The sequence below is a fragment of the Coccinella septempunctata genome, chromosome X (assembly GCF_907165205.1).
Source record: "Coccinella septempunctata chromosome X, icCocSept1.1, whole genome shotgun sequence".
In the NCBI taxonomy this organism is placed as follows: domain Eukaryota; kingdom Metazoa; phylum Arthropoda; class Insecta; order Coleoptera; family Coccinellidae; genus Coccinella; species Coccinella septempunctata.
Genome location: NC_058198.1, coordinates 7973342 through 8000536, shown reverse-complemented (window position 1 = coordinate 8000536; position 27195 = coordinate 7973342). Strand labels below are relative to the sequence as shown.

The following is a 27195-nucleotide window of genomic DNA, read 5'->3' as shown; positions in this document are numbered from 1 at the left end:
GCGTAGATTGAGGGTATACGATTTTAAATTCAGAGCGGGGCCGGTCTTTCTGATCTCAAAAATTGCCGGAGGCCGTTTCCTCGAATGGACTTGATGTGGAAATGTGCAGCCATCTGCTGAGGAAATACACAGTTATTCCACACGTTCACCCCATCACCATAGAAAGAAGAAATGATTATATCCTTCCAGATTGCTGCTGTTGTCTCTGAGAAAATTTGGGACACATTACAAACGCCCTCGGTTAGCGAAGGACTATTCTTATACTTTAATCTGGTCGCAGATACTTCAAAAGCCCTTTCAATCGATTTCATGATAACTGGCCCCCATGAGGTTTTGATCTTCCAGGCTACTCACTTGATCAAATCGAGGTAATGTCATTCTTGGCTTGATTCAAACAAAAGTATTATGATGATTCAGTAGTGGAATCTTCAAAATTGGCAATTCTGAGGCTTTTCACAAAAGGTAGTCTGTTTTGGATGTGACACCCTATATATGGGAGGACATGTTGGGATTCCTATTGCCGAGAAAAACTGAAAACTTTCGACTATAACTGTACTCCATCATTCGAGTCTCCAACATTAGGCAATTATCCTTCATTCAACACAGCGTGACTTTTAATAAGTTCGGCATGATGACTATACCCTACGCCGCACCACTGGCCTGTGCTATCTGACCTCAAAAGGTTCATGTCTCGTAAATTTGTTACATGTAGCAGATGTGGCTTCATTCAGTTTTCGAATTTTACCGTATACCACAGCAATACTGCAGGATCATCAGGATTTACTTCTGGGATCTGTTAGGTGTGTCAAGAAATACCAGAAATCGGTTGGTGAAACACAAAATTTGTCTATCGAAGACATATCGGTGTAATATGTTGGTTATGGAATAAGTTTTCATGAGTTTTGGCCAGAAAATCTTGCACAATGATAGTGATTGTCACATCCCCTATACAAATATGGACTTGTGTACTTATTTTCACTTTCCTACGCCTCAGAACGCCGATGGAGCCAAATCTGGTGAATAAGGGGGGTGATCTAGTAATTCAAACCCTAAATCACGAATTTTTTGCATGGAAACAGGAGATTTGTGTGCAGGGGCGTTGTCCTGCAAAAACAGAACACCTTTGGATAGCTTTCCGCGTCTTTTCTCTTTAATTTTTTTCCGTAGAGTGGTCAGTAATGTCGAATAGTAATCTCCGGTTATTGTTCTACCCTTATCCAAAAAATCAATCATGATTACTCCATGGCGATCCCAAAAAACTGAAGCAAGAACTTTTTCAATAGATTTTTGGACATGAAAATTTTTAGGTCTTAGAAAACCAGAGTGTCGCCATTCCATCGACTGTTGCTTTGTTTCTGGATCGTAGAAATGTACCCAAGTCTCATCCATAGTAACAATTCGGTTTAAGAAGTCTACATCGTTTTCAAATCAAGCACAGATCGAACGCGATGCTTCTACCCTTGCACGCTTTTGGTCAACATTCAAACATCTTCTTTCTTTTAATTTATTGCGTAACTCTAGTTTACTTTTTCGACCTCACTCTGACACTTATAATAACTAATCAGATATGCAAATATAAAATGCGATTAATAACATACAGCTTACAAAATTATTTTCAAAGACAGATAATAATAAACATAATATATCAAAGCATCAAACGAAACCCTTAATCATTGGGCTTTTGAACTATTGATTGAAAATGATGTTCTAACATGACGGAATTATAGATTTTATATTTAAATGCGCTATGGATGAACATGTGGTTGAATAAAGATTGAAAATAGATGGCGAGAAACTGAATTTTGAGCACATAGAGCATCTTAGTGCCACAGCACTATATGTCAGTGCACCCCCGGTAAGGGTAAAGGGTAAATGAGGGAGGGTAGAAGCTTTCGGCTTACAGAAGGTATTGTATGTAGAACTTTTTCAGTTAGGAAACTGCCTCAGGTCTGACAAAGTTGCCACAACTCGGTCTGTTAGACATGTCTGCTTCATATTCATTTGGTGGAAACTTTTAATGAAGGCGAAACATATTTCTGCAATACAAGGAATTGTCGAGGGTTTTAAATAGGGATAGGCAACTAGTGACACGCGTGCCCCACTGGATTACACGAATATTGGAAAGTCACGCGATCCAATGAAAAAATGTATCACATTTAACGTAACCAAATCCGAATGCAAATATTGCCACGTTGGAGTTAACACACACGGCAGGATTTTGAAATGCATTAATATCTTTATTCCGGATCGATTTTTTGCTAAATTCGTATCGGAGCGGAGTTGATTTCATTCGTTCCTGCTGGCAGGAGTCAAGTATGTCAGGAAGATCTCAGAGAGAAGATTTGGCCCTCCGAGCCGGATATAAGTTGAGCGAGCATATTCTGGTAGTGATTCTTCACCTGTCATATCGGATTTTAAGGATTGCCTTATCAATAATAAATTTTTAATATTTCATTTTCATGCCTCCAGCCAGTCGCCACTATAGTTCAGGAGTACTTTCCCCTTGATCTTTATCTAAATTTGAATCATGAATATTGCTTTCTCGGATCTGCGGACAATATTAAGAAAAAAAACATTAATCGGGATGGCAAATTTCACATTCTTCCTTCTTGGTTTCCCATCTTGAGGTCTACATCGTGGATTGTAGATTTTAAAGGCGGTTGCATTGCACTGTGACCTTAAAAACTATTGTGCCCTCCCATCAGAGTTATTTTTGACGCTAAATATTCTACAGCCCGCAGTGCAGCTCCAAATTTCCAACGACTCCGGTACCTAGGATGCCTTCAAGGAGGTTACCTCCTTGTTTCTCGTCCAAAAAGCATTTCTTTGTTGGCTACCAATGGCGAGGCATACTGTCATCTGGAGTTTCATCGTGCTCCTCACAGAATCTGAACATTCTTTCACTTTCTGCCAGACCCTTTCTCATGAGGTGCTTCCTGAGATGAAAATGCCTTGTAAGGAATCCAATAAAGAGGTGAAGCATATCCTTGCCAAGATCCAGAATTTTTTTAGTTCTCATAGTGTTAAAATTCCTAAGAAATTTTTTGAAATATTTCATTTTCTGAGGTTCAGAGTGAAGTTCTTTCTGTTTTTACCTTCTCCTGAAGCTTTCTTGTAGATTTTCTTTTGTTACGGGAAGGTTTCAGGCCAATGAAGGGAGTAAATGCTCTATTCCTGGCACTAGAACTCTTTCTTTTTAAATTTCAATGATTGGGGTTGCTGATACTTTGGTTTTATTCGATGATTGTCATATTTTACATCAGTATTAATATTTTTTTAGCAAGGATGGTTATGTTTTTTCAATTAGCACGAAGTGTGTTTGATATTATTACTTATAATTTCCAGCGATATTTTTCGTGGGATATACACAGCGCAATAAATAAGGGAAAACTCTTGAAATATATAATTTCGCGGTTGAAAAATGCAAATTGAATATGCAAATTATATTTTTAATAATCTCGTGGCACCTTTCCTGTCCGATTCCTCAGATGAATATTGCTACTCTTCTAATGGAGCAGTGGGTTAAATTAAAAATCGCAGAATAACAGAGATAAAACATCCCCCTCCTCCGGCGTTTGGAATTATTTCTTCATACCGAGAGCGAATACATTCGTTTGGGGCTTTTCCCGCGTACCAACCCCCCCTTTTCGATCAGAACATGAAATTCAAATTGAAATTTTATCACATCTGATATTTCATTTTGGCAGCGTATGTTAATTCTTTTTTCACTCCAGCCATCCGACCCGAATGCTACTGCGAATTCGTTTCGTTCTACACTAATCTACTCCGGAGGGCCTTTACACTCGATCCCACTTCGATGAAAAAAGAATGCATTACAGCCGAGATCGATGTTTTGAAGAAGAAAGCCTCAGTTTTAAATCAGCGTTTCTCCCGATGAAATACTCGAAGCATTTCTGAATCTTTTCGTTTTCTGATGCGATTGCTACTCTAGAAAGAAACCAGGGTCAATATTCAAAATGGAAAACTGAAAATATGAGAATCTAGGTATGAGGATTGAGGACCAAGATAAGAGTGTGAATCTTTTCGTTTTCTGATGCGATTGCTACTCTAGAAAGAAACCAGGGTCAATATTCAAAATGGAAAACTGAAAATATGAGAATCTAGGTATGAGGATTGAGGACCAAGATAAGAGTGTGAATCTTTTCGTTTTCTGATGCGATTGCTACTCTAGAAAAAAACCAGGGTCAATATTCAAAATGGAAAACTGAAAATATGAGAATCTAGGTATGAGGATTGAGGACCAAGATAAGAGTGTGAATCTTTTCGTTTTCTGATGCGATTGCTACTCTAGAAAGAAACCAGGGTCAATATTCAAAATGGGAAACTGAAAATATGAGAATCTAGGTATGAGGATTGAGGACCAAGATAAGAGTGTGATCAAGAAATAAGGATAAAAAATTGAATTTTAAAACCGACAAAGTTTCAAAGAAGGCTATATATCAGATATTTTGAATATCAGCCTTACATTTTCAGTTATTAAACAATAAAGCATATGTAAGAGTACTATACAATTCGGCGTATGATAAAAGAGCTGAAGAAAAACCTCAGTAAATAGACCCTGTCTACCCATGAGTAGTGTAGTGATGACAAATTTGTTCACAAAAGCATAATAAGCTTTTAACACTGAAGGGCTTCTTTTCCATTGACATAAAATACCTTTATCCTTTCTACATCTCGGAATTATGTCAGAAAACGAGAAAGAAAAAGTAAACAACACAGCTGTCATTAAACTGATTCGAAGACTTAATGATATTTAACTGAAATTTATAAATGGGACGATGATTAACCAGATGATCATGGTTTCTTCTGGTTCCCCGCATTCATTACTATATAGGGCTTTTAACTAGTTAATCATTGTCCAATCTATATTATAAATTTCAGGATGGTTTTAGAGCTATACATGCAGTTTCCGAATATTTTTTGAATTGGGTTGTCAATTTTAGGTCAATCTGACATATTGAATCTAATTTTATTATTTTACGTTTTTCTGCTTTTGTTTTCTCTTTATTTCAGATAAAAGTTTCTGGTATCTTGGAGAAGACTTTCTGGATTTTCCTTTTTGTTGGAGAAAGAATCAATTTTTGCAGTGCGAGATGCCCTTCAATATGGAATATTTCAGCTTATTTCGTGAACAATTACAATCCACTACACTCACGGGGAGAAAGGGTTTTTTTACTGAGGTTTTTCCCTAAGCTCTTGTATCATACACCAATTTGTATGGTACCCCGTTACGCTAACCTCTGCTAAAACTGTAGCTCATACACATGCTATAATTATTGTTTGCTGTTCAAGATTGTAATGCTCTATATCAAAAGAATATAGAAAAAAAAAAATATATATATATATATATATATATATATAACTGAATTCCATCGGAAAAGCATACTATTGTTCTGTTCTTAAACGATTCAGAATACACCATATTTTCCTGGCAAGATCAAAACAACTAGTGAATTCCATCGAAAAAGCATACTATTGCAACGTCCGTGACATGTTCTTATACTATTCAGAATACACCATATTTTCGTGGGAAGATCAAAACCAAGAATTCTATTCGAGGGATCACTAACTAATTCTTGGTTGAAAATAGTGCACGTATTCAATTCAGACTGCCAAATGTTCTTGTCCCAGTTGAATTAAGGAAAGAGTTGAACCATAAGGGTTTACGCAACTTCGATCTAGTGATCGTATTTTATGGAATATAGGACAGAATTGGAAATGAGTCAGGAAAGGAGTAAAATTTATTACAAGAATTTGAAACTGCACTCTGTCTACGAATAGGGGGCGGTAAAATGTTTGAAAGAACTGTTAACCATTGAATAGGTGAAGATGTAATAGTTTCAGTAATAATTCTCATCGACAGATTCAGCTGTGCATCAAGTTTTTGCACATGAGTACTTTCAACCCAAATGGGGCAACAATATTTAGCAGCCGAACAAACCTGCCGTTCTAAGAGTAGTTCCATCAGCATACCATGAAGTACCAGCTAGTTTACTCAGGATATTATTCCTAGTTTTCAACTTCAGACGCAAATTTTCCAAATGTTCTTTGAAATTCAGCGAGGAATCCAGCTTATCTCCTAGATATTTTGGATTGAAGTTATGTTTCAAAAAAGAATAACCGAAAACTACGCTCAATTTTCTCAAATTTTGATGGTTATTCAAATGGAAACACGAAACCTCGGTTTTATTTGGGTTTGTATATAAATTTCTCAGAAGAAGTAGTAGGGGTATCACACAGGTATAAACTGAAAAGAAGAGGCGCTACAACTGACCCTTGTGGAAGACCATTATTCAAAGCTTTGAAGTTATTACTGTTATCATCAACAAAAACACGAAACCTTCTATCTGATAGCATGTTTTCTAGTAAGCGAACCATCTTTGCACACTTCAGATTTGTATAAGGTTTGAAAATCAAACCATCCTTCCATACTGTGTCATATGCTGCAGAAAAAACAACAAATGCTCTTCCTGTTTCTAGTTCATCATTGAAACCTACTTCAACCTGCTGAAATTGGTGAGGCTCAAAACCCAATCACAACAATTTCAAAGACACTGCCATCAATCTGAAGAAGATTATAAAAATCCGATACATACGACAAACAGATAAGCAGGATTTGAATGAATTAAACTCATCATTTTTCACTATGTGCACACTATGTTGCTAAAACGGCGTTTTTTAAACGATCGATCATAATTCGAGAACAACGCAAATATAATGGTGCATTTGACAGAAAACAATTCAGCGAATATCCCTTGTATCGGTTATGTTGTCAAAAATTACTCCAACACATTAATTTTTCCCTAACGAGACGCACTCGCGGCCAACACACGATCAGGACAATGAACAAATATTTTCATAATCCGCATGCACCCCCTCAAATTTATGTACATATAGATACAACGAATAATTCATTCCATTTCAGACTGGCCCCGTTGAAAATAGTACCGGCAACAAGGCGTTAAAATTCATGACCGATTTTGAAATAGTATGAACCACGAGTATCGCACACGAAATATATACAAAGGAAATTATCCTTTGAAGCGGCTATTCCCTCATTACAATACGCAAGTGGTATTAACCACATTCTCTCGCTCAGCAATGTTTTCGTGTAAAATCGATGTTCTTCTATGTTTGCGGGCGAAAATTGAATTTTTTGGCGCCGCGCAAGACCCACCCTTTCGTCATGTTTTAATCGACTTTCAGTTCAACATCAAAGAAACGAAAATAAAATGTACCAAATGCCGACTGAAAGGACAAAAAAGGGAGGGAGCTTTCAGTTACATAAAAACACCCAGTATTGGTTGAAATATGTTTTAATGAATCTTTCTCATGCTAAGGTTAGTGAAGGCTCAAAGAAAGACCAAAAGCTTTCGCACCCCTTTGTAAATTCAAGTGCAGAGCAGTTATTTTTCAAAAATGCATATAGGATCAACTTCCCTGTATATTTCCAGTCCATAGCTCTTTTCGGAATTTGCTGCCCCTTTCAGTTGGGTACCTACCTAAATAATTAACATTAAAACATTATTTTTCAGAACATGTATATCATATTTGAATCCACGATGATTTTTCTAGGATAAGAAGTGTCGAATTTGACCTTAGAAAAATTCTCAAAAAGAAGGGGCAAGTTAAAAAATCGTCAAGACCGAACGGTTCCACCGAGCTAGATGAAATTTTGATATTTATCACTAGAAGAGTGTGCTCTTTTAGGATATGTATCATATTCATATCCACGATGATTTTTCTTGGAGATACTCGATTCTAAAGTTGTCTTTCGAAAAATCTCGAAGAAGATGAGGATACCTATTTTATATCAACAAACACCTTACAGAATTTCAATTATGAAATTATGGCTTCACCCTGCAAAATCACCCCTTGAACCACTGCCTGATTCAATCATTTCTCTGCACACATTTAATTCATCATATGACTTTTATTTTTTGAGACAAAAATCTTAATGATATTGGACAAAACGCAAATTTCCAATTCCATTCGTGAGTTATGATTCATCTATAGGCTCGATTTCATATAATCGATGTAATTTCAATTATGAGGCAGAGTTTCGTTATGAGCTTTTTAATTCGTACTCAATTATAACCGTCCAAAGCTGCAATTCAAGCCAGTAGGTACAATAGCCTAGGTGAAATACAAGTAATTCTATTCAGATAAGGAATGCAGAGTTTGCATATACATGTGCACAAACCGGAAGTGAAACATTGCTATAGGGGATGCGTTCTAACATATATTTAACCATTAAACGTAAAACTATGCGTATCACATTTGCAATGTTATGTGATGGCATATATAGCCTGTTCCCTAGGCACATTTTCCCATATTGAAGTGAAATAGTTGAGCTTAAGTTCGTCAGGTTTTTAGCAATCCCTAAGATCCAGATACAGTCCAAGGCAAAATTGGGATCTCTGGAATGTCAATGTTTGGACCTTCGCTAATGAACTTTTCCAGGATTATATTCGACGGTTGTCCGGGTCATTAGACTCTCAACTACAGGGTGGAAGCTTTATGCGCTTGAAGGGTGGGTCCCTTGTTTCTGCATGTGCCAGTTTTTGAACTTATCTGTCCATACAATAGTCAGTAACTGTTAAAATAGTGATATATTTCGTTTCTTCCCAAATCATATCAAAGGCTCCTTTCGAGAACAATTCTTTCAGATATTTGGAACTGTACTGCACAAGTAGTTATTATGTTTCAATTCTTTTCTTAATCTGGATTTCTTTCTCGACGAAAAGTCCCGAAAACCCCCCTCTGTATGTAATAAAGACCAACAAAGAAGAAGGAAATCATTACCTAAACTAATTAGTGTCACCCCAATGATTTCTTTGAAAGTTAGACTCATGTCGATAATAACCAGCACTCGGTTGAAAAGCCTATCACCAGCATTATCGATATTACATTGAGTAGAGTTGAGATGGGGTCATTAGATAGAGTTCTACTAGTGCCTTAGCATGACGAAGGGATAAAATAGTTTCGCATTCTCTCCCTCCTCTGCCACACCTTCTGGACACAAGATAATAACCCTCACAGTGGAATATCTCTTACTCAAAACACGCGAGAACATGAAAAATTTCTCAGTGGTATAATTTTTTTACAGATGAATGTTATAGTCTCAATATACATAGTGGGTCATTGAAAACATCCCCAACGGGAAGATGGGGTAGAAGATACCTCGTTTGCAAAGCCTTTCTTTTCTAAGAAAATACACTGCGCAAAAAAATTAACGCACATTATGGAAATCTCAAATTTATTCTACAACTGAAGGTGTTCTCAATGATAATTATTTTTATCAGAATTATGCATGCATATGTTATCCACTTTCAACGGTTTTCTTCAATACAGATGTTTTTTCCCAACAGAAATAAAAAATATGATATTATCAGATTTTGAATGTATTGGCTCCATTCTAAAATCAGTTGTTCTCGATCAATTCTAGTGATCAATAGTTTCTCTTTCGTTTGATTTTCTACAGTCGATCGCTATGCAACGCGAAACACGCAATTTGACCCAAGAGGAATGTGCCCAAGCGGTAGTTTTGCGAGAAGAAGGGTGGACATACACAAGAATTGCAGAAAGGTTTGGAGTTTCCCATACAAGTGTGTCCAGAATGTTGTAGCGATTCAGGAAGACAGGTATGAATGTCCGAAGACCAGGACAGGTTAGACCAAGGGTAACAACTGCCATTCAAGAACGTTACTTGAGGGTTTCTTCGTTGAGACAACGGTTTGCAACCGCTCGCCTCCTTCAAATTCAGCTTGAGCAAACTCATGAGGTGCAAATTAGCACTCAGACAATAAGAAATCGCCTCAGAGAATATGATTTAAGGCTTCGTGTCGCGGCAAGAGGCCCAGCTCTTACCCCAGCCCATTGAAGGGCGCGTTTGGATTTTGCGAGAGAGCATATCCATTGGGAAGAGGCCGATTGGGAAAGAGAGAGCTCTTCACAGATGGGTCTAGATTAAGCCTCTGCCATTGTGATCGACGTTCCCTTGTATACAGACTTCCACATGAAAGATATGCTCAGTGCAATTTCCTGAATACTACTGGTTTCGGGGGAGGATCGATTATGGTATGGGGTGGAATATCTTTGACTGCTCGCACAGACCTAGTGGTCGTTGATAATGGAGCTATGAATGCTGATAAGTATATAAGGAACATTCTTGAAGAGCATGTAGTGCCATTTGCCCCATACATTGGTGAAAATTTCATTTTTATGGACGATAATGCCAGACCCCATCGTGCGCGCATCGTTCAGGAGTACCTTGAAGAGGTTGAAGTCTCTCGAATGGAATGGCCAGCAAGAAGTCCAGATCTCAATCCGATTGAGCAGGTTTGGGACAACCTCAATAGAAGGCTGAGAAGTTCAGAAAATCATCCAGCTACTCTTAATGACTTAGAAATCCAACTCGGAGAAATCTGGGAAGGATTAGATCAGAACATTTTAAGATCACTCATTTTGAGTATGAACCGTCGTTGCCGAGCTGTAATTAATGCAAGGGTTGGAAATACCAAGTATTAAATCACTTATCAGCATTTCAGTATTTTGAAAATTGTTCATTTCTCTTCTTTCACATAAGATTCGGTGAAATCCTGAATTTTTCTTCCATTAAATGTGTCTTGTTTCGTTCAAAACCTTCCCGAGAGAACATAAAAAATAAGTTATAAAGTCAATGTAGAGTTAACTTTCATGAAAATTGAGATTTTCAGAATGTGCGTTAATTTTTTTGCGCAGGTATAAATGGAGAGGAATGTGAAAAATAATAATGATTTAATTGAAATAGTCCAAATGAAATGATATTTGAAATTATTGGCAAGTATTTGCTTCACGTGCTCCATACTGAAAATGGCGTGTACTTATTCCTGATAATGAGGGTTAGATGTTGTAAATACGATCACATTGGCGGCCATATTTAATCGATTCGATAGCTTTTATGGGACAAATAAATGATCGGGAACGGTACCCAATCCTATGCAGACCTATTTGGCCGTATGCAACGATCGACGAACTAAATACTAAATCATCATTTCTGAACACAGATTAACAGTGTTTCAGCCCGTAACCTAACTCTTGTTTGGTTGCTCAAATATGAATTTATTATTGTTCAATTTCGCCATGTATTTGCCTAGCACGTAAGTTTAATTATTAATAATTATGCCTAATAGGTGAGAGCTTGATATATGAGCTTCCAGCTTCTGTAACAATGGTTGGTATTCATCCTCCACTACGAACATTAAATATGGAACTGATAACATGTTCGTACCGAGGAAACTTTTACCTGTTTCCAATTGCGACCAGAACTAACACGAAGACCAAATAAATCCAATCGATTCTGTTCTGTTCAACAAATCTACCCGACCATTGGGATTTATACTACAGCAGGGAATTCGTCATTCGAAATCCACTAAAAAAACCCAAGCTTCATATAAAAAGAAGATTTCTCAAAAGGATCACAAGTTTTCGAAATGGGATAAATACAAACTTTCGATGTTCAATTTCAAAGTGTCTATGGTTCAAGGTTTGTTGGCAAGTAGGTAAAAGTGACTTAAACCTACACCAGCCAAATCTCCCTGCCAAGGAAGCATACTACACTTTGTTACATTTTTATTACAATTTATTACATCAGGTCAAAATTTTATCACACTAGTCTTTCCTGAGATATGCCTTGTAATTGTGAAAGCGAATTGGGATTTGGACTGATAAATTTGCAATAACTACTAGTCCAAATTCCATTTGGTGGCTGCTACAGCTGTAGATGAAACCTACACTAAACAGGCATGACTCTGGAATGCCAAGTGTAATAAAATTCGGACCTGGTGTAATAAATTGTAATAAAAATGTTACAAATGCGGTTTTAGCTATGTGATTTTGCTGATTTGGGTTTAAGTCACTGTTTAGGTAAATTAGTGTTTAAAATATCCACTTGATAAAGTAACTGTGTTAGCAGAACATTTCATTTTAATTATGGAAATTGAAATACAACAATACAAGGCGTTTCGTTCCTTGTACTCCCATTATTTTTTTTTTCAAAATGGGATAGATTTCGATGTTCAATTTCAAAGTGTCTTTGGTTCAAGGTTTCTTGGCAAGTAGGTAAAAGTGACTTAAACCTACACCAGCCAAATCTCCCTGCCAAGGAAGCATACTACGCTTTGTTACATTTTTATTACAATTTATTACATCAGGTCCAAATTTTATCACACTAGTCTTTCCTGAGATATGCCTTGTAATTGTGTAAGCGAATTGGGATTTGGGCTGATAAATTTGTAATAACTACCAGTCCAAATTCCATTTGGTGGTTGCTACAGCTGTAGATGAAACCTACACTAAACAGGCATGACTCTGGAATGCCAAGTGTAATGAAATTCGGACCTAGTGTAATAAATTGTAATAAGAATGTTACAAATGCGATTTTAGCTCTGTGATTCTGCTGATTTGGGTTTAAGTCACTGTGTAGGTAGATTAGTGTTTAAAATATCCACTTGATAAAGTAAGTGTGTTAGCGGAACATTTTATTTTGATTATGGAAATTGAAATACAACAATACGAGGCGTTTCGTTCCTTGTACTCCCATTATTTTTCTATATTTTTGAGATTGACAACAGTAGGGATGAATAAATGTAGGTGTTCGAAAAATGTTCCCTTCTGTTATAAAACTTCTGTAGGTTATATCGAAATCAAAGCGAGAGAAGTACATTTTTAATACCGGTATCAATTTTCATTCGTTGTTGAGCCTCTGGCATCTTTACTATCAGAGTGGATAAGGTCACAAATTATATCGATCTCCACTATATATTATCCTGCTTGGGTGAAAATACAACCGAAGGGCCTCATAAAATACAGCCTCCAGATTTCACACGGCGAAGAAGTTATATACAAGCACGTGATAGATTAGTTAAAAAAAGACTTCCAGGGTGTAACCAAGAAACCTATAACTTTTTCAACAATTTGTTGATTTACTCCTTCATTCTCGTAGCTTATGTTTATCCATCACTGTGCTGTGTGAAAAGTGGGATAAATGTTGAATTTCAGGCATGAAATAGCATAAATATATAATGGATGGTTGACTGAATTGTTCTGGATCTGTCCCCAAATTTCAGAAGTGCAATGTGTGATATTCATGGAAATTGTGTCATTTACTCATGGAAGATTCATTAGAAACACCTCATTCCACTCATAATACTTTATGATTCCATATAAGTTTTATCATGTTTAATAATATTTATTCTCAAATCTTCTGGGAAATATCGTTCATCGAAAAACCAAAGATGTGGAATTCATACATTGATAACGATAATTCTAAACGTTCATGATGGATGATCGGATAATGCTCGCCATGTTCAGGACCTTCCATGCAAATCGAATTGATATAAGGAAGTCGGAAACACCAGCAACCGATTCCTAATTTGTTGTTTCCTTGTTCCACCCACCCTCATCAATCTTTCAAAACCTTAACACATAAGCGGCCAATTCACTCCGAAAAATGAATAATTCCGAGGCAGGGGGCACGTGCTTCCAAATTACGAATTGATTTTAAAGCCCTCCTCACACGATCCTTGATCCTTGCACAACTAGGACGGTAAACTTCTGGCAGCTGATGAAAGATTCAAACTGTATCAAACGTTTGAAGTTCGTGCTGACTCCGTTATTCGCCACCCCGTCGAATTTTGAGGTTGGGGGTGCGTTTATTTAGGGTGTTTTGGAAATAATCGATTTTCGTTTGGTGGAGAAGCTTTTTTGGCCACCCACATGAAGGGATGATGCTTGCCGGGACTTCTCACCTCCTTTGAAAATTGGCTATAGATGATTTTTCTCAAAATTTGTTTTTTTTTAACAATATCCACATCAATTCCAAGAAGCTGGGTGTTGGTCTTGATGACTTCATTTTGATCTTCAACAGTTCTAGTCCGCCTTTGTACCAATAGAAATAAATGAGATAATTTGGTCAAGGATAGAGTATATTATCGAATTATTATTCATTATAGGAATAAATTAAATTGAATCAAACTAATTAGATTCGAATATTTCTCCTTATTCAATAATAATAATAATTTATTATCATCTTATAAATGTACTAGAAACATCAGAAGAAAATACGCAAAATACAGTTGAAAAATGAAAGAAAAAGTGTTTTTTACTAACATCAAGTTTCGTAATCATGAAATTCTGTTCATGTCTTAAGATTTTCCAAATTCTGCTGAAAATTAATGAGGCAATTCATTCTGTAATGTTGGCGGACATGATTCCTGATTCCTGTAAGGTTAAATACGAGGAGGAAGTATTTTTTGTCGAATAAACTCACCCCCAACATCCGGGAATGAACCCCGTTTCGAACAAAACTATTTGGTTCGCTGTATCCGTATAGAAAAAATCCTAGAAACGTAACTAGGAGAAATTTTTGCTGCGGCCGTAACGTTATTGACGTCCAATGAATACCAAAGGGAGAGGCAGTTTGGTTTGGAGGACGAAGATTTACTGTTCTCGTAGTTGTTTTGTCTGGACCCCGGTAGTTCATTTGGTGAAATTTCAAGCGTGAAACTGCGGCCAGCGAAAGTTCATTTAAACTAACAAACTCAAATGGATAAATGCAATTAGTATTTTTTCACGGGGTCCGTAAAATGAGAATGAATGGGAATGTTGAGTCACTACAATGAGGACATACGAGCATCCTGACTCTGCCGAAACACTTCAAAGGTTTTATTAGTACACATTACGTTCCTCCATCTGACATAACTCATTTTAAGGAGAGCACTGTGCTATGAAAACATACCGCTAGTGCGTTAATGTGAATTTACATCGGCCGCAAACCATCTCCGTTTAATTTTCTATTCGAAAGTTTTCTTTACAGAAACTCACTCGTTAGAGGGGGTCGAATTTTTTTCACTTGTTCGCATGATGGATATGCGGTAGGATCTAGAGATTAAAAATCTCGAGCCGCTAGTTTTACAATGGACTAGAACGGAAGCAGATTTAGTAGACAAATATATAGAGTGGGCCATTGAAAACGAAAGAGCGGCTCTGTATGTCGGCAAAACCGGATTAATCAAAAAAGGATGGACACGTCGATTTTTTATTCCAGAGGTTTGTTATCTACCCTACCAATCAGAGAAAGCAAAGGAGGTCATCAATGGTGTTGATAAAACCGACACATCCTTAGGGACCTTAGCCGTTACCTCGTGAGTATCCAGGACCGGTTTCTCCATATGGGTCTATGGGTGGTTCTTAGGTCAGCAGTTTCTGCTTCTGATCCATAGAGCCTACAGATCTCATCTGCTGGCTTTCCCATAAGGTACAAATGATATTTGTACCGACAGTGTCCTCTCAGCAGTCCCACCATCAACCGAAGCTCAGCTCGTGACAGCTTTAGCAGTTTTCTGATGTAGGTCGGTGAAATCATCACGAATTTCTTTGACTGAGTAAGTCCAGGAGTGTTTCTCTAAAAGGTTATTCTGTTGTTCACCTCTCATTGTTGGGATTTGGTATTTGGTATTTTCCAAGCCCACACAAAGGTCCAGCAGGTGATAACCTTGATGCATTTTTGTAAGTTCATCGGCTTTCTCATTTCCTTCAACACCACAATGCCCTGGTATCCATAGTAGAGTCACTTTGTTGTCTCTGGCCAGTTGCTTTATGGTATTACCACACTCCCATTTCAGCAGAGATCTCTGGCAGTGTCATTCCAGGGACCTCAGTATGACCTGGCTGTCCGTGGTCAAATAGATATGCGCCGCTTTGAGATTAATTTTAAGACACTCCTGAGCGCATACGTAAACAGACAGTGTCTCAGTTTGTAAAATAGCGGGTTCACTTCCCAGGGCTTTATAGATACTCAGTTTAGGTCCATATACGCCAATACCGGTGCCCCTTTCTGATCCATCAGTAAACCACGTGGATGACTTTTTGTCCAAATGATTTACCAAACTTATTGCACTAAGACGGTCAGTTATGATCGTTTCAAAGGGCGTTTCGAATTCGAAAATGATTGGCATGACATCCGATTTGTCAAGAGGTTTGAGTCCAGTTGAATCAATGTCCTCATATGTCCAACCCAGTTTCCGGGTAGGAAATTCCGGTTAAGGGATTCTCTTATTGCTTCTAGCAGGCTACATTTCCTGACATGTTGGTGTAGGGGAGGCAAATCAAGTATGGCCTCAAGCCCTGCTGTAGGAGCTGTGCCCATAGCTCCCGTAACACCAACATAGGTCAGCCTTTGCAGTTTTTGCAGTCGGCTGCGTGTGGTGACCTCTTCGGTCCTTGTCCACCATGCTAGAGACGTATAGGTGACAATAGGGCGTACTACCACTGTGTATAGCCACAGTACCATTTTCGGTGTCATGCCTCATGTCTTTCCAAAGAGTCTTTTGCAAGCCGATATTGCCGCCGTGGCTCTGGAAAGAGTCTTATCTATGTGTTTTCTACAGTTGAGTTGGCTGTCTAGGATAACACCTAGATATTTGCACTCACTGGAGAACTTCAGGGACTCTCCGTTCAGAACCAGCGGTCTGAAGTCGAGATTCCTTTTTCTTGTGAACGGAATAATTGTTGTACTCGAGGGATTGACAGATAACCCCTCCACCTCGCACCAATATTCGATAATCCTGAGAGCGTTTCACATCAGGCTGCCCAGTGGACCTTAAAGCTTGCCTCTAACTGTCACCCCCACATATGTCGTCGGCGTATGCCTGGACTTTAAAACCACCAGCCCTTAGCCTCTCCAGAAGACCGTCCATGACCAGACTCCACAGCAAGGGTGATATTCCAGAGGTTAGTGTTACCATGAAATTCGGCGTGTGATACAGTACAGCTTAGGGAAAAAAATCTCCGCAAAAATGATTGCATTGCATTGCAGAACTCAGCGAGTTTCATTAGAGAACAGTGGGTTTTGGCAAGATGATGTTTAACAGGCAAACATGGCTCCAAGAAGACTGAACAACAAGGTAAAGGAGCACAGGATACCACTTCAGAAATACGACTATTAGCATTAATTCCAAAAGAGCCATATAGGACCACAGGACCAGTCTTTCGTAGACATCGTAGAATTCAAAGCTTTGGAATTGTGATGAAGAATCATTACACTCCTTTCGCTTTGAATCATGGGAAAAAATCAACCCCAATTTAATTTCGGCATCTGACCGGAATCGCGAACAAAATTGAATATATATTTCGATACACAAATCAGATCAAAGGCGTTGAATCTCCCGGTTTAATTTTTAGGTGCATACACCGCAGGGAGTGACGTTGAAGGTCGCCCTCAAAGTGATGTCATAAGAGGAACGTTTATCAGGAATATAGATTTCTTTGTGTTTCTGTGAAAAAGTTTATAAAGCAATTTAGGTTTGATAATGAAACCGCTGGGGAGCCAGCCGAATTGGTCACCCCAGGCTCCTGAACACCCAGGGCGCTGTTGACGTGGAAACCATCCTGAAAAAAGTTTGTACGACGAACATTTCAAGCTGGTTTCAATATTGATGCTTGCTGTTATCTTCAGGTTGCCCCTTGACGTTCATTGAAATGAGGGGGAGTTCTTAGAAAGGCTTAAAATTCAGACATGTTAATTGGAAAGAAATTAGTAAATAAGGCTGACAATTCCTCACATTGGTTCAACATTTTCAAAGCCTTTTTTTCTTTTTCCAAGGACTTCATGGATAATATGAAAAAGAATCGAATAATCATTAAAATTTTCTACAATTTTACAGCAATATTGAAAGAGTTGCAAGAGATATCTACTTCTGCAGATGTTTCACATTTAGAAAGGGGAAGGTGTTTGACAAATGAAGGATCTCCTTTTTTTTGCTGAAATATAAAGCAAGTCATTGGTGATAATTCAGAAACATCTTGTATAGAAGAAGATTTTACTGAAATTTACTCTTCCTTTCATGAAAATAAAAAGAATATTCCTCATTTTCATTTTCTTAACACCGCAATATATTTTGTGCTACTGGAACTGCCTACGTGCACGAAGTAGATGTTTCCGAAGGCCGAATAAAATTATGGGTAAAAATTCGAATGTGGAGAACAAAACAACGAGAAATCTGAGATATAAATCTCGATTTCAATGTTGGCATATGAATAATTGGTCGGCTCTATAGATTTTGCCTCAGTTCTAAAATTTCATTCGCGTGATCTATCTTAATAACCATAAATTATTCCAGAACAGACGCATATTGTGCCCGATATAATTAATATTTTATTAAACGATGGAATCGGGGGCCTCTCGAAGATTTACTTATCCCATAGTTGTTTTGAATTGGAGGGCTGGGTGTGTTTATTTTGAGAAAATTCACACCCTTTCGGAGTTTGGCTGCGCGCCTTGAGAGAAAGCCTGATCATTGCTTCTGAAAAATTTTAGAGACGCTCTATAGATTATTCACCGTGTAATTATTTTATGGAATCAAGTTCTCATAAGAAGGATGCTTTTCGATCGAATGTATTGCAGGGAATAGTGGATAATGGAGCAAATCGTGTGTACATTCTTGTATTAGTTATTTAATGATTTTCACCCTGTGATTCTTAGTTTCCACATATATATTCTTTTGAATGTAAGCAATACATTTTTGGTTATCAAACAATATAGCATATGTATGAGTTTTAGCAAAGGTTAGTGTAACGGGGTACCATACAATTTGGAGTGTGATACAAGAGCTTAGGGAAAAACCTCAGTAAAAAACCCTGTCTCCCCGTGAGTAGTGAAGTGATGACAAATTTGTTCACAGAATAAGCTTTTGATACTGAAGGGCTTCTTTTCCATTGACATAAAAATTTTCTTCATCCTCTTTCCATTTCGAAATAATACCTGAAACAAAGAAACAGAGCAGAAAACGAGAAAGAAAGTGAATAATAAAGCTTTCATCAAAACTTATTCGAAGACTTGATGATGAATGAAGAAAAAAATAAATAATCATAGGTACATAACTTGTCCTTCAATTGCACTGGAAGGAATATCATCTCTGCGTCAAAAATCTTCTGCTGATCTTGGTGGAGGATCACCCTCGTCGTTAGAAATGCCTTCAGCACTCAAACTAATAATAGCCAAATCTTGTTTTTGACTGGGAGGGTCTATCGACCAGGTCCAGTCTTCCAAGTGATGATTCTTCTGTTCTTCAGTTGTTCGAGGAACGCTACAGGACCCTTATGTTTGGCAATCATCTCCCACAGATATACCAGTAGTTATTCAGTAGAAAATTGAAAAAACGAGAAAGAAATTGAAAAAAACTTCTGACACTTCATTAAAACATACATGAACACAAATAAAATTGCAACATCCCATGATTTTGGAAACAGTCCATACCTGTGTCGCTAAGTTTGTTGTAAATTAGCTCTAACTAGAGAAAGAAGCATTCATCCAAATGAAAGAAAAAGCTATCGCACAACTACGCTAAAGCTCGTACCAAAAGAGACTTTTTGTCTAGACTAGGAACCTTTACCTCATTCATGCATTTTCTTTTACAAGATACTTCACTGAATCTGGTGTAAAAGTGGCTGTTTATAAAGTTTTTCATTAAAAACCACCTGAACTTTTCTGCTTGCCTTGTGTATTACATAATGTGATGACCACAAGTAAAAGATTTGGATGAGATGGTGGATCGAATAGGTAGAGAAAAAATCCTGTTTCTTATTCGAGCATAAAACCCAAATCCTCCAGGTGATACAATCCTTACTGACGAAGAGAGAAAGAGAGAGCTGGATTTCCGATTTTCCTATATCTGATCAAGCATTCTTGTCCAATAGTTCCATCGTAACACAGGGAACGCCTGAAATATTTAGTTTGTCGTTTGAATTTAACATTCTCATAAATAAATCACACGATGTTATTTTATTTGCAACAAACTTTATATATAAACACGAAGTTGTAAAACGAAACTGTTTTCTGGGAAATTCACGTTTATTTGCCGGGATTTGATTGGCAATAAGATGAATATTCCTGGTATGCACTTGCACCAAGGGAATGAAGAATTCGCAAAGGGAAATATGCTTGAGATTTCTGCGGGTATATCGAGACGTAGCAGGTTGTTGTGATTTCCATAACGATTGAAATGGTGAATAATAAGGTGGGAGTTAGAGTTGAGCAATTTTCAAGTCTTAAATGAAGAACAGATATTATTCTGACATTCTGACTATTACTTTGGACAAAAAACCATCACATTCAAATCCTCCCTTTTTATGTTTTGATTCACTTCCTGGGCATAAAGACAGAAAATCTCTATATCAGCACCGTTTTATGACAGGAAAGTGACAACATTTCCATAATTTTTTATCGTTCAAAACTTGTATTTGTATTTGTTTTTCAGAAACAATTTCAATTTTCTCGAAATATTTTTCTGGATATACCTAATTGATAACGAGGGAGGTGTGAACCGAGAAGAAATCATATCTAGTTTTATGCGGGCATAAACGACGAAAATATGAGTTCTGTTTTTGCCTCCTGGGTGGAAAACCCAAAAAGGTTTTGCTCCAATTCAATCTTGTCCCTGTTCTGTTGAAATATCTAATTGAGGTTAGGTTGCGAGATATTCCTTTTTGTTTTTCTACTTAAGTCTAATTGTGTCGTTTCACAATTTCCTCTGGCAATATACCGTGGCCATGGAAGAATTGAATGGATGCCAAGCGGGATACGTTTATCATAGATTTTGAGTTCAGAAAAGGGCTTGGTGCACAGGGGTTAACAGCATTGATCCAAACAATAAATTATCTGTGACAAAACCCATAGGCAGGCCCCACCAATGCATTTTATCGCATGTAATAATTTACATATATTTCACACAGCTCTATTCTTTTGTAATTTCACCTTGCATTAAAATATGATATCTTTCATACACAACACAGTTGAAATATTGCACTAGCGATAAATATTCAAATCGGTAAACTATTAACAAAGCTTTGCAAGTTAATTGCCTATGGTTCCGCTGAAAAGTAGCCAGTAAATCAATTACGAATCATGGTTTTTTTAATTCGAAGGGATATATTGCTCCGAAACACGAGGTTCGTACGTCGCTTTAGCATACCACACCAGATTTCATAAAAAAATCCCATAATAATCGATCTCATTATTTCTCTTCAATATGAGGGTGAATGTCAAATGAACGAACATTCAGCTTCTTTCACATATTGTTTCCTTGAAGAGCAGGAGTTAGAATTATAACATTCAAATTAATTTCAATTCCATATTCAGACCAGAAACATTTCAAAATGCTTTCGTATGAAGTGGAGCCATAATTGAATTTTTGGAATTGTATTGTGAAAAATACTGATTCTCATAGAGATTGACAAAAATTCATGGACCACATGAAGAATGGAGTGAACAGACTCGAGACCAAACAGGAAAATGATTTGAAAATGGAACAAATCCTCATATCCTCATCATAATAAATTATTAAGATTTCAATCCTTGATTATCACAATAACTTTTAATAGGCGATTTTCTGCACTTGTCTTCTTGTCTAAAGATACTTCCTTTTGCATTTCCCCACAATTTCTAGTCGTATTCTGCGCATAACCGTTTCGGTGTTTTCATCGTTCGAGCTTGCGTTTGAGGTTATTAGGTCAGTTGTCACTTTGGGCCGATTCATCACGCCACCTAGTCGTTGGCGCATGCTCTCTTCCTCTACTGAAGAGGAAGATACGAGATTTAGGTGGTAATTGGTAATACCTATTTTTGTATGTCTTATTTTCTGATCTGGAAACGACAAGGATTTGGGTACAGTTTTCGCATTCATTTCTGGAACTTGTTAGTTGTTCGTTGAAATGCATTTTGGGATCATTCGGTTTCGAAAATTGAGAATTGACGCATTGATTGACAGATCAAAGGAGTGTGAACTTAGAACTTAGGCATGTGGAGGGGGATAAATTAACGGTTTCCTAAAGAGTGGCGTCGGTTACGGTGGTGTGTGGTGTCATTTACGTTCGATTTGTTGTTTTTCTATCGGTAATTTGGAGGATTCTGGCCGAAAATGGATTATAACTATTTTGAGGATTACTATTTGGAATATGAAACCTACTATGTTTTTGGTTTCCTCGGTTTGATGACTCTGGAATGGGAAACTCGCCAAGGTATGTCTCAAAAATTATAGTTTTCATCATCAACTATCACTTTAATTATTTAAATTCATTCAATTTCATCCCTAAAGTTCGTTTTTGATGCGATAAATTATATGAAACAAAAGAGCATTCATTTTTGGGCAAGAAATAAATGAAGCTTTCAATCTCGCGCCTTCAACAGTGAGAAATACATTGATTGAAAGTGTTTAGGGGGGTGCTGTATTTTCCTGAATATTTTTGGATTATCTGTCCCAATAATAGATAAACATACTACTAGGTTAGAAGTCATATAGTTCTAGAAAAACTGCTTCAGACTATTAGAACATAATTTCCATTTCCTTGTGTTTCCGATATCAGAAGAGAAATCCTATAAAAAGTTTAAGGGGGTCTCGTTTACGTTATTGGGATTAATTTAGGAATCAAGTAAATATTTTCGAAATGGAAAGGTATATTTCTTATTCAAAATTCGAAAAATTCCTCGGTAAATTCAGTAGAAATAATTTGAAAAAATCAATCTACAGTCGAAAACTAGGTCAGGTTAGGTAAAAAAATCAATTTCCAGTCAAAACCTAGGTCAATTCACTTCAGTAGAGTGAGAATTGAAATGGAAACTCGTGTTAATTCGAGAAATTCTTTGTTTTAGTACAAAGAATTTAATACAAAGTAGTAAGAAATTATGAACGAGTACTATCCAGTAGTATTTCCAGAAAATGGCTGCTTTTTCTGGGAAGCGAGATCATCGGTGAGGACCTTTAACCACCTGTTACTTTTATTTGATTTTATTTAGACGCAGAGCCTTCAATTCCAGTGAGCTTGTGAGAGAAGTTTGCCGCATTGTTATAAAAGTATGTAAATCGATATGAAAGGAGAAAACTCAATGTGTTTGCTGCCAACATGTAGGTCTGCAAACATCACTAAAGTGTTTGGGATATTTTGTGTAACAGCCGGGTTCTTTTTCATCGTGGATCAGGTTTTTCTTTGTTCTCTCCTGAAACATATTCAAGCAATGAAAAAAATTACAAAACGTATTCCGTTTTGGAATATTTAGATTTCGAAAATAGAAAGAATCGGTAATTTCTGGCTTGTTGGTTGTTGAGTAATGGAATCGAATGGAAAAAATCAAACCCACACTGAAATTTTCATTTTCTGAGACTTGCAGGCTAAGGAGACATCTATGCACCAATGCAACCAAGTATTTTCCCCCCACGATGAAATTCTGTACCAAAGGAGGATTACCCTCCTTGATTTTGTCACTTTTAAAGGACGATAAAAATTATTTTATATAATATATAGTTTTATACTTATGATTCGGTTAACGTAACAGTGTTTCACTTATTTTAGAATCCAACTAGTATGCATTCACTTCCGTTCTGAGTTAATAAATAAAATGTGCACAAAAAGTTATACAATTTATGAATACAAATTCATTGATGGCCCATAATTTTGACTAATGGGTATAATTCAAATTCGTATTTCATGTATGGCCAAGAGTGTTAAGGACAGAAAAGCATCCAAATCGACCAATATATCATCAGTATCTGTTTAGACTTAAGTTACCCTCTTTCTTTCCGCTAGCAATATTTACGACTATATTGACAGTTGGAGCCACTTGGAATTCAACTCCTCCAACTCGTTTACTTATTTCCCTTGTTCAATGTCACTCAACGATAATAGTACGACTTGGAATTTGAACGATCCGACTCTCATTTTCGGCCCTTTTATATTGACTTATTGTTTTCGAGGTGGGATTCAACAAAAAACAAATTCTGTCGGTGAAACCCGGAAGGTTTCTAAACTTATTCTGGCCTCTACAGGCTGGCTGTAGAAGTTAGACTCGGAAGTGAAATTTATATGCTTCGTGGATGTATGAAATTTTTGGTGGTTCAGGTGTTGAACTATTTTTATTTCAGCCTGACCCAATCTATTCTCTCTCTTTTATTTTTTTACTTATTCATATTATACCTCCGAAAAAAGTTTTCGATAACGCTTCAAAAACTTCAACAATTTCATCCCTATAATAAAAAAAAGTTGTCAAAACACCCCATCAAAGACAAAATCATCCTTGCCAACAAAATATCTATCCATTTTTCTACAGAATAGTTATATGTAATACCGAAGATTTGAATTGTGTTTGGTACTCTGTATAATGGGTTTAATTATAAAATTGATCTTGTATTCGAATAAAGAAATCTTCATGGGGTCTTATCGCTTATGTCCTGTGTAAAAACTTCCTCATGTGATCTGAAATAAGGACAAGAAGTTTCGATTTATCCCCTTAGCCAGGTCCACACAAAGACTCCAGTGAATTGAACGTTAGCAGAAGAAATTCTTTTTATTTTTCGATTTTGTATAGTTCGGGCAAGTTTTCATCGGCCTAACTCCTTTATTTCCCAGAGGTGAACGGATGCCGATAGTTTTTCGGGAAATTGAAAAGTCGACTCGATAATGAAGTTCCCCGCAAATCATAAACATAAAATTGTTTCTTTGCATTTATTCCCCGTCCCTCTTGAAAAGCTCCTTGTTGTCGAACCGGCGAAAGTTCTGGATAATCCGAAACGCTCAGGTATTCCGTGGATTTTCACCCCCTTGTTCGGGAAGTCTGAGAACAAAAACCGGTTCAAACAGTATTTAAAAGAGGTGGATTTTCTTTTAATCATTATAAGCTAATAACCCACTTTTTGTTTTTCCAGGAAACACGCCAGAAAGTGTACTAGAATTTTTTACTTTCATTTCAATTTCCTTTCTCTTTGAGTGAAAACAAGGTTACTGCAAAAATTCATTTCTACGTTAATTGATGGAAGGGAATCTTCAGTTATATCCGTTCTGTTTGATACTTAATCGGCTGGAAAATTTCGGACGGACCAAGGTGCTCGGTCAAAATGACTTCCAATTTGCGTTTTTCAATTGCATTCCCTGCCTCGAAATTTTCGGAAAAGTTTTAGTGAAAGGATTCTCCATAAAACAGCTCTCATCATTGAACGTGCCCATTTTATGTAACGCTACTATTATTTATCTTTGAAAGAACAGCAACCATCCTTTTTCAACAACAATTCTACGGAAATATGTATAACGTTACAACATTTCGCAACTACATACTCCGTTGGATCTAAATAAGTTGAATTTCAGGATTCAAGTAGAGTTGTCATTAACGGTTGAATCTACGATGATTTTTCGTATACAGAGTGGGCCATCGAAAACTAACCAGCGGCTCTGTAGGACGGTATCACCGAATTATATAAAAACGGTCTGACACTTCGATTTTTGATTCCAGGGGGACAACTTTTGAGATCAAATTCAAAACCATATCGCCCTAACCCAAATAGGGAATATGGGGTAAGTGATAATATCTCATTTGGAAGGCCCTTCTATTGTGAGTTCAGCATATTCATTAATTTTTTCATTCAATCCATTAGTTTTCAGGCTAGGTATTCAAATTCGGATTTCGTTCAGAATTGGGCACTTCTTTTAACATACTTTGTGAATCAATTAAATTTTCACCTACTTATTCTATGGTTTTGACGATTATGGGGTTAACTGCTATACGCTAGACATCAAAATATTACTGTTTTTCTTTTATCCCCAAGTAAGGTAAAAATAGTATAATCATTGACAAAAAAATTCAAAATAAATTCTTGATTTTTGAATAATAACCAGTGCCAGAACCGCACAGCAGATTTATCATCGAAATTTCAGAATAATGAGCGAAAATTCGATTGAAGGGTGAACCAACAATGTTTGAAATTTAAAGGTGAATGTATTTCGAAAACCAATGGGTTGAATGAAAAAAAATTAAATATGCTGAACTCAGAATTGAAAGGCCTTTCAAATGAGGTATCACTCACCCCATCTTCCCATTCAAAATATAGGGGTTGGGGTTGTAGCAGTAAGGGTTGGAGCGATACGGTTTTGAATTTGATCTTAGAAGTTGTCCCCCGGGAATCAAAAATCGACGTGTCCGAGCATTTTTGTACAGGATAAGTTGTTACAAATATTTTAAAAGCATCAGATTCTTGAGGTCTAAAGAAAGACTTTTTTCCTTCACCATTCGATTTAATTCGGTTCTGCCGATCTACAGAGCCGCTGTTTCTTTTCTAATGGCCCACACTGTAGTCGAATATATATTGCTGCCAATGCTGAAAGTTGAAACAATATTTCTTGATCAGGAGAGAAAAAATGTTTCCATCTTTATTATTGATCATAATAACTACCCTGAAATTTCCAATAGACGTTTGTAAAATAAAAACAGTACTATATGTGAATGCTGCCACAGGGTGTTTTTAAAACAAAAGAGAGCATTTTTTTCACTCATATAAGATATGAATAGTAATAACAATAGTTTAACAATATTTGTATTGATGCAAAACGTTGAAGTAATGTTTCTTACTCCTCGTAGAATTAACATTGATGAGTTGAATAAAGAAACATTTCAAATTAGTGGTTGTGTTAATGGGAAGGAATGACAGGGACCCATTTTGAAAGAAAATAACTCTTTTTACAAAAACATTTGCTTCTTCCAAGTTATTTTGTAATTACCTTCATTGTTCGAATTTTCATTTAGGCGACATTTGGATATTATAACCTAAACGTTTAAAAATGCAATATTTTTTAATCTTTGAGTGAAATCAACGAAATCCTGATACGAATCTTCCATAATTCTCTTACACTTGAGGGGATGATATTTAGTGTATTGTTTTTGCTTGGATGAAAGGGGAATTTCCTATTAGGGAGACAGTTCAAGTGCGGACATATCTTATACTGCGTATCAGATGATTCAAGAAAGCTCGAAATATTGCCTGTTCCCAGGACGATGTAACAATTTGAGAGACACAAAATTCCCCAATATCATGCTACTATAAGAAAGCTAGAACAAATTTTCTAATATCCCCTGGAAGAAGGCCATCCGTTTGTGTTCCTCCACCTCTTGGTGATATTGAATCCAAGTTTAATTAAATGAAAAAAGGAAACAGATATCATAAGGGTGAATTTAGTTTTAATTACTCTTTCTCGGGCATGGTGGAGTTATATTATCGCTCCCTGAAGGGAGATAGCACGTTCCTTCTTAAATGTGTCAATAGCAGGCTGTTCAACAGTTTGCGCTGCAATATCGCTACAATACGGACCCGATTGTGT

The 27195-nt window shown here is 36.9% G+C and overlaps 1 protein-coding gene across 7 annotated transcripts in view; it reads left to right on the top strand.

Annotated features, from left to right (window-relative positions):
* Positions 1–27195, top strand: part of LOC123321925 (nucleolysin TIA-1) — a 248441-nt gene that overhangs the window by 143589 nt on the left and 77657 nt on the right. Inside the window, exon 1 of one of the 7 annotated variants that reach the window (XM_044909732.1) lies at positions 21944–22077. The exons of the other annotated variants lie outside the window; for them this stretch is intronic. Within the exon in view, the coding sequence (XP_044765667.1) occupies positions 21978–22077 (100 nt within the window). The 5' untranslated portion in view covers positions 21944–21977. Of the gene's footprint in view, positions 1–21943; positions 22078–27195 lie in introns of those variants that run through there. 7 annotated transcript variants of the gene reach the window in all.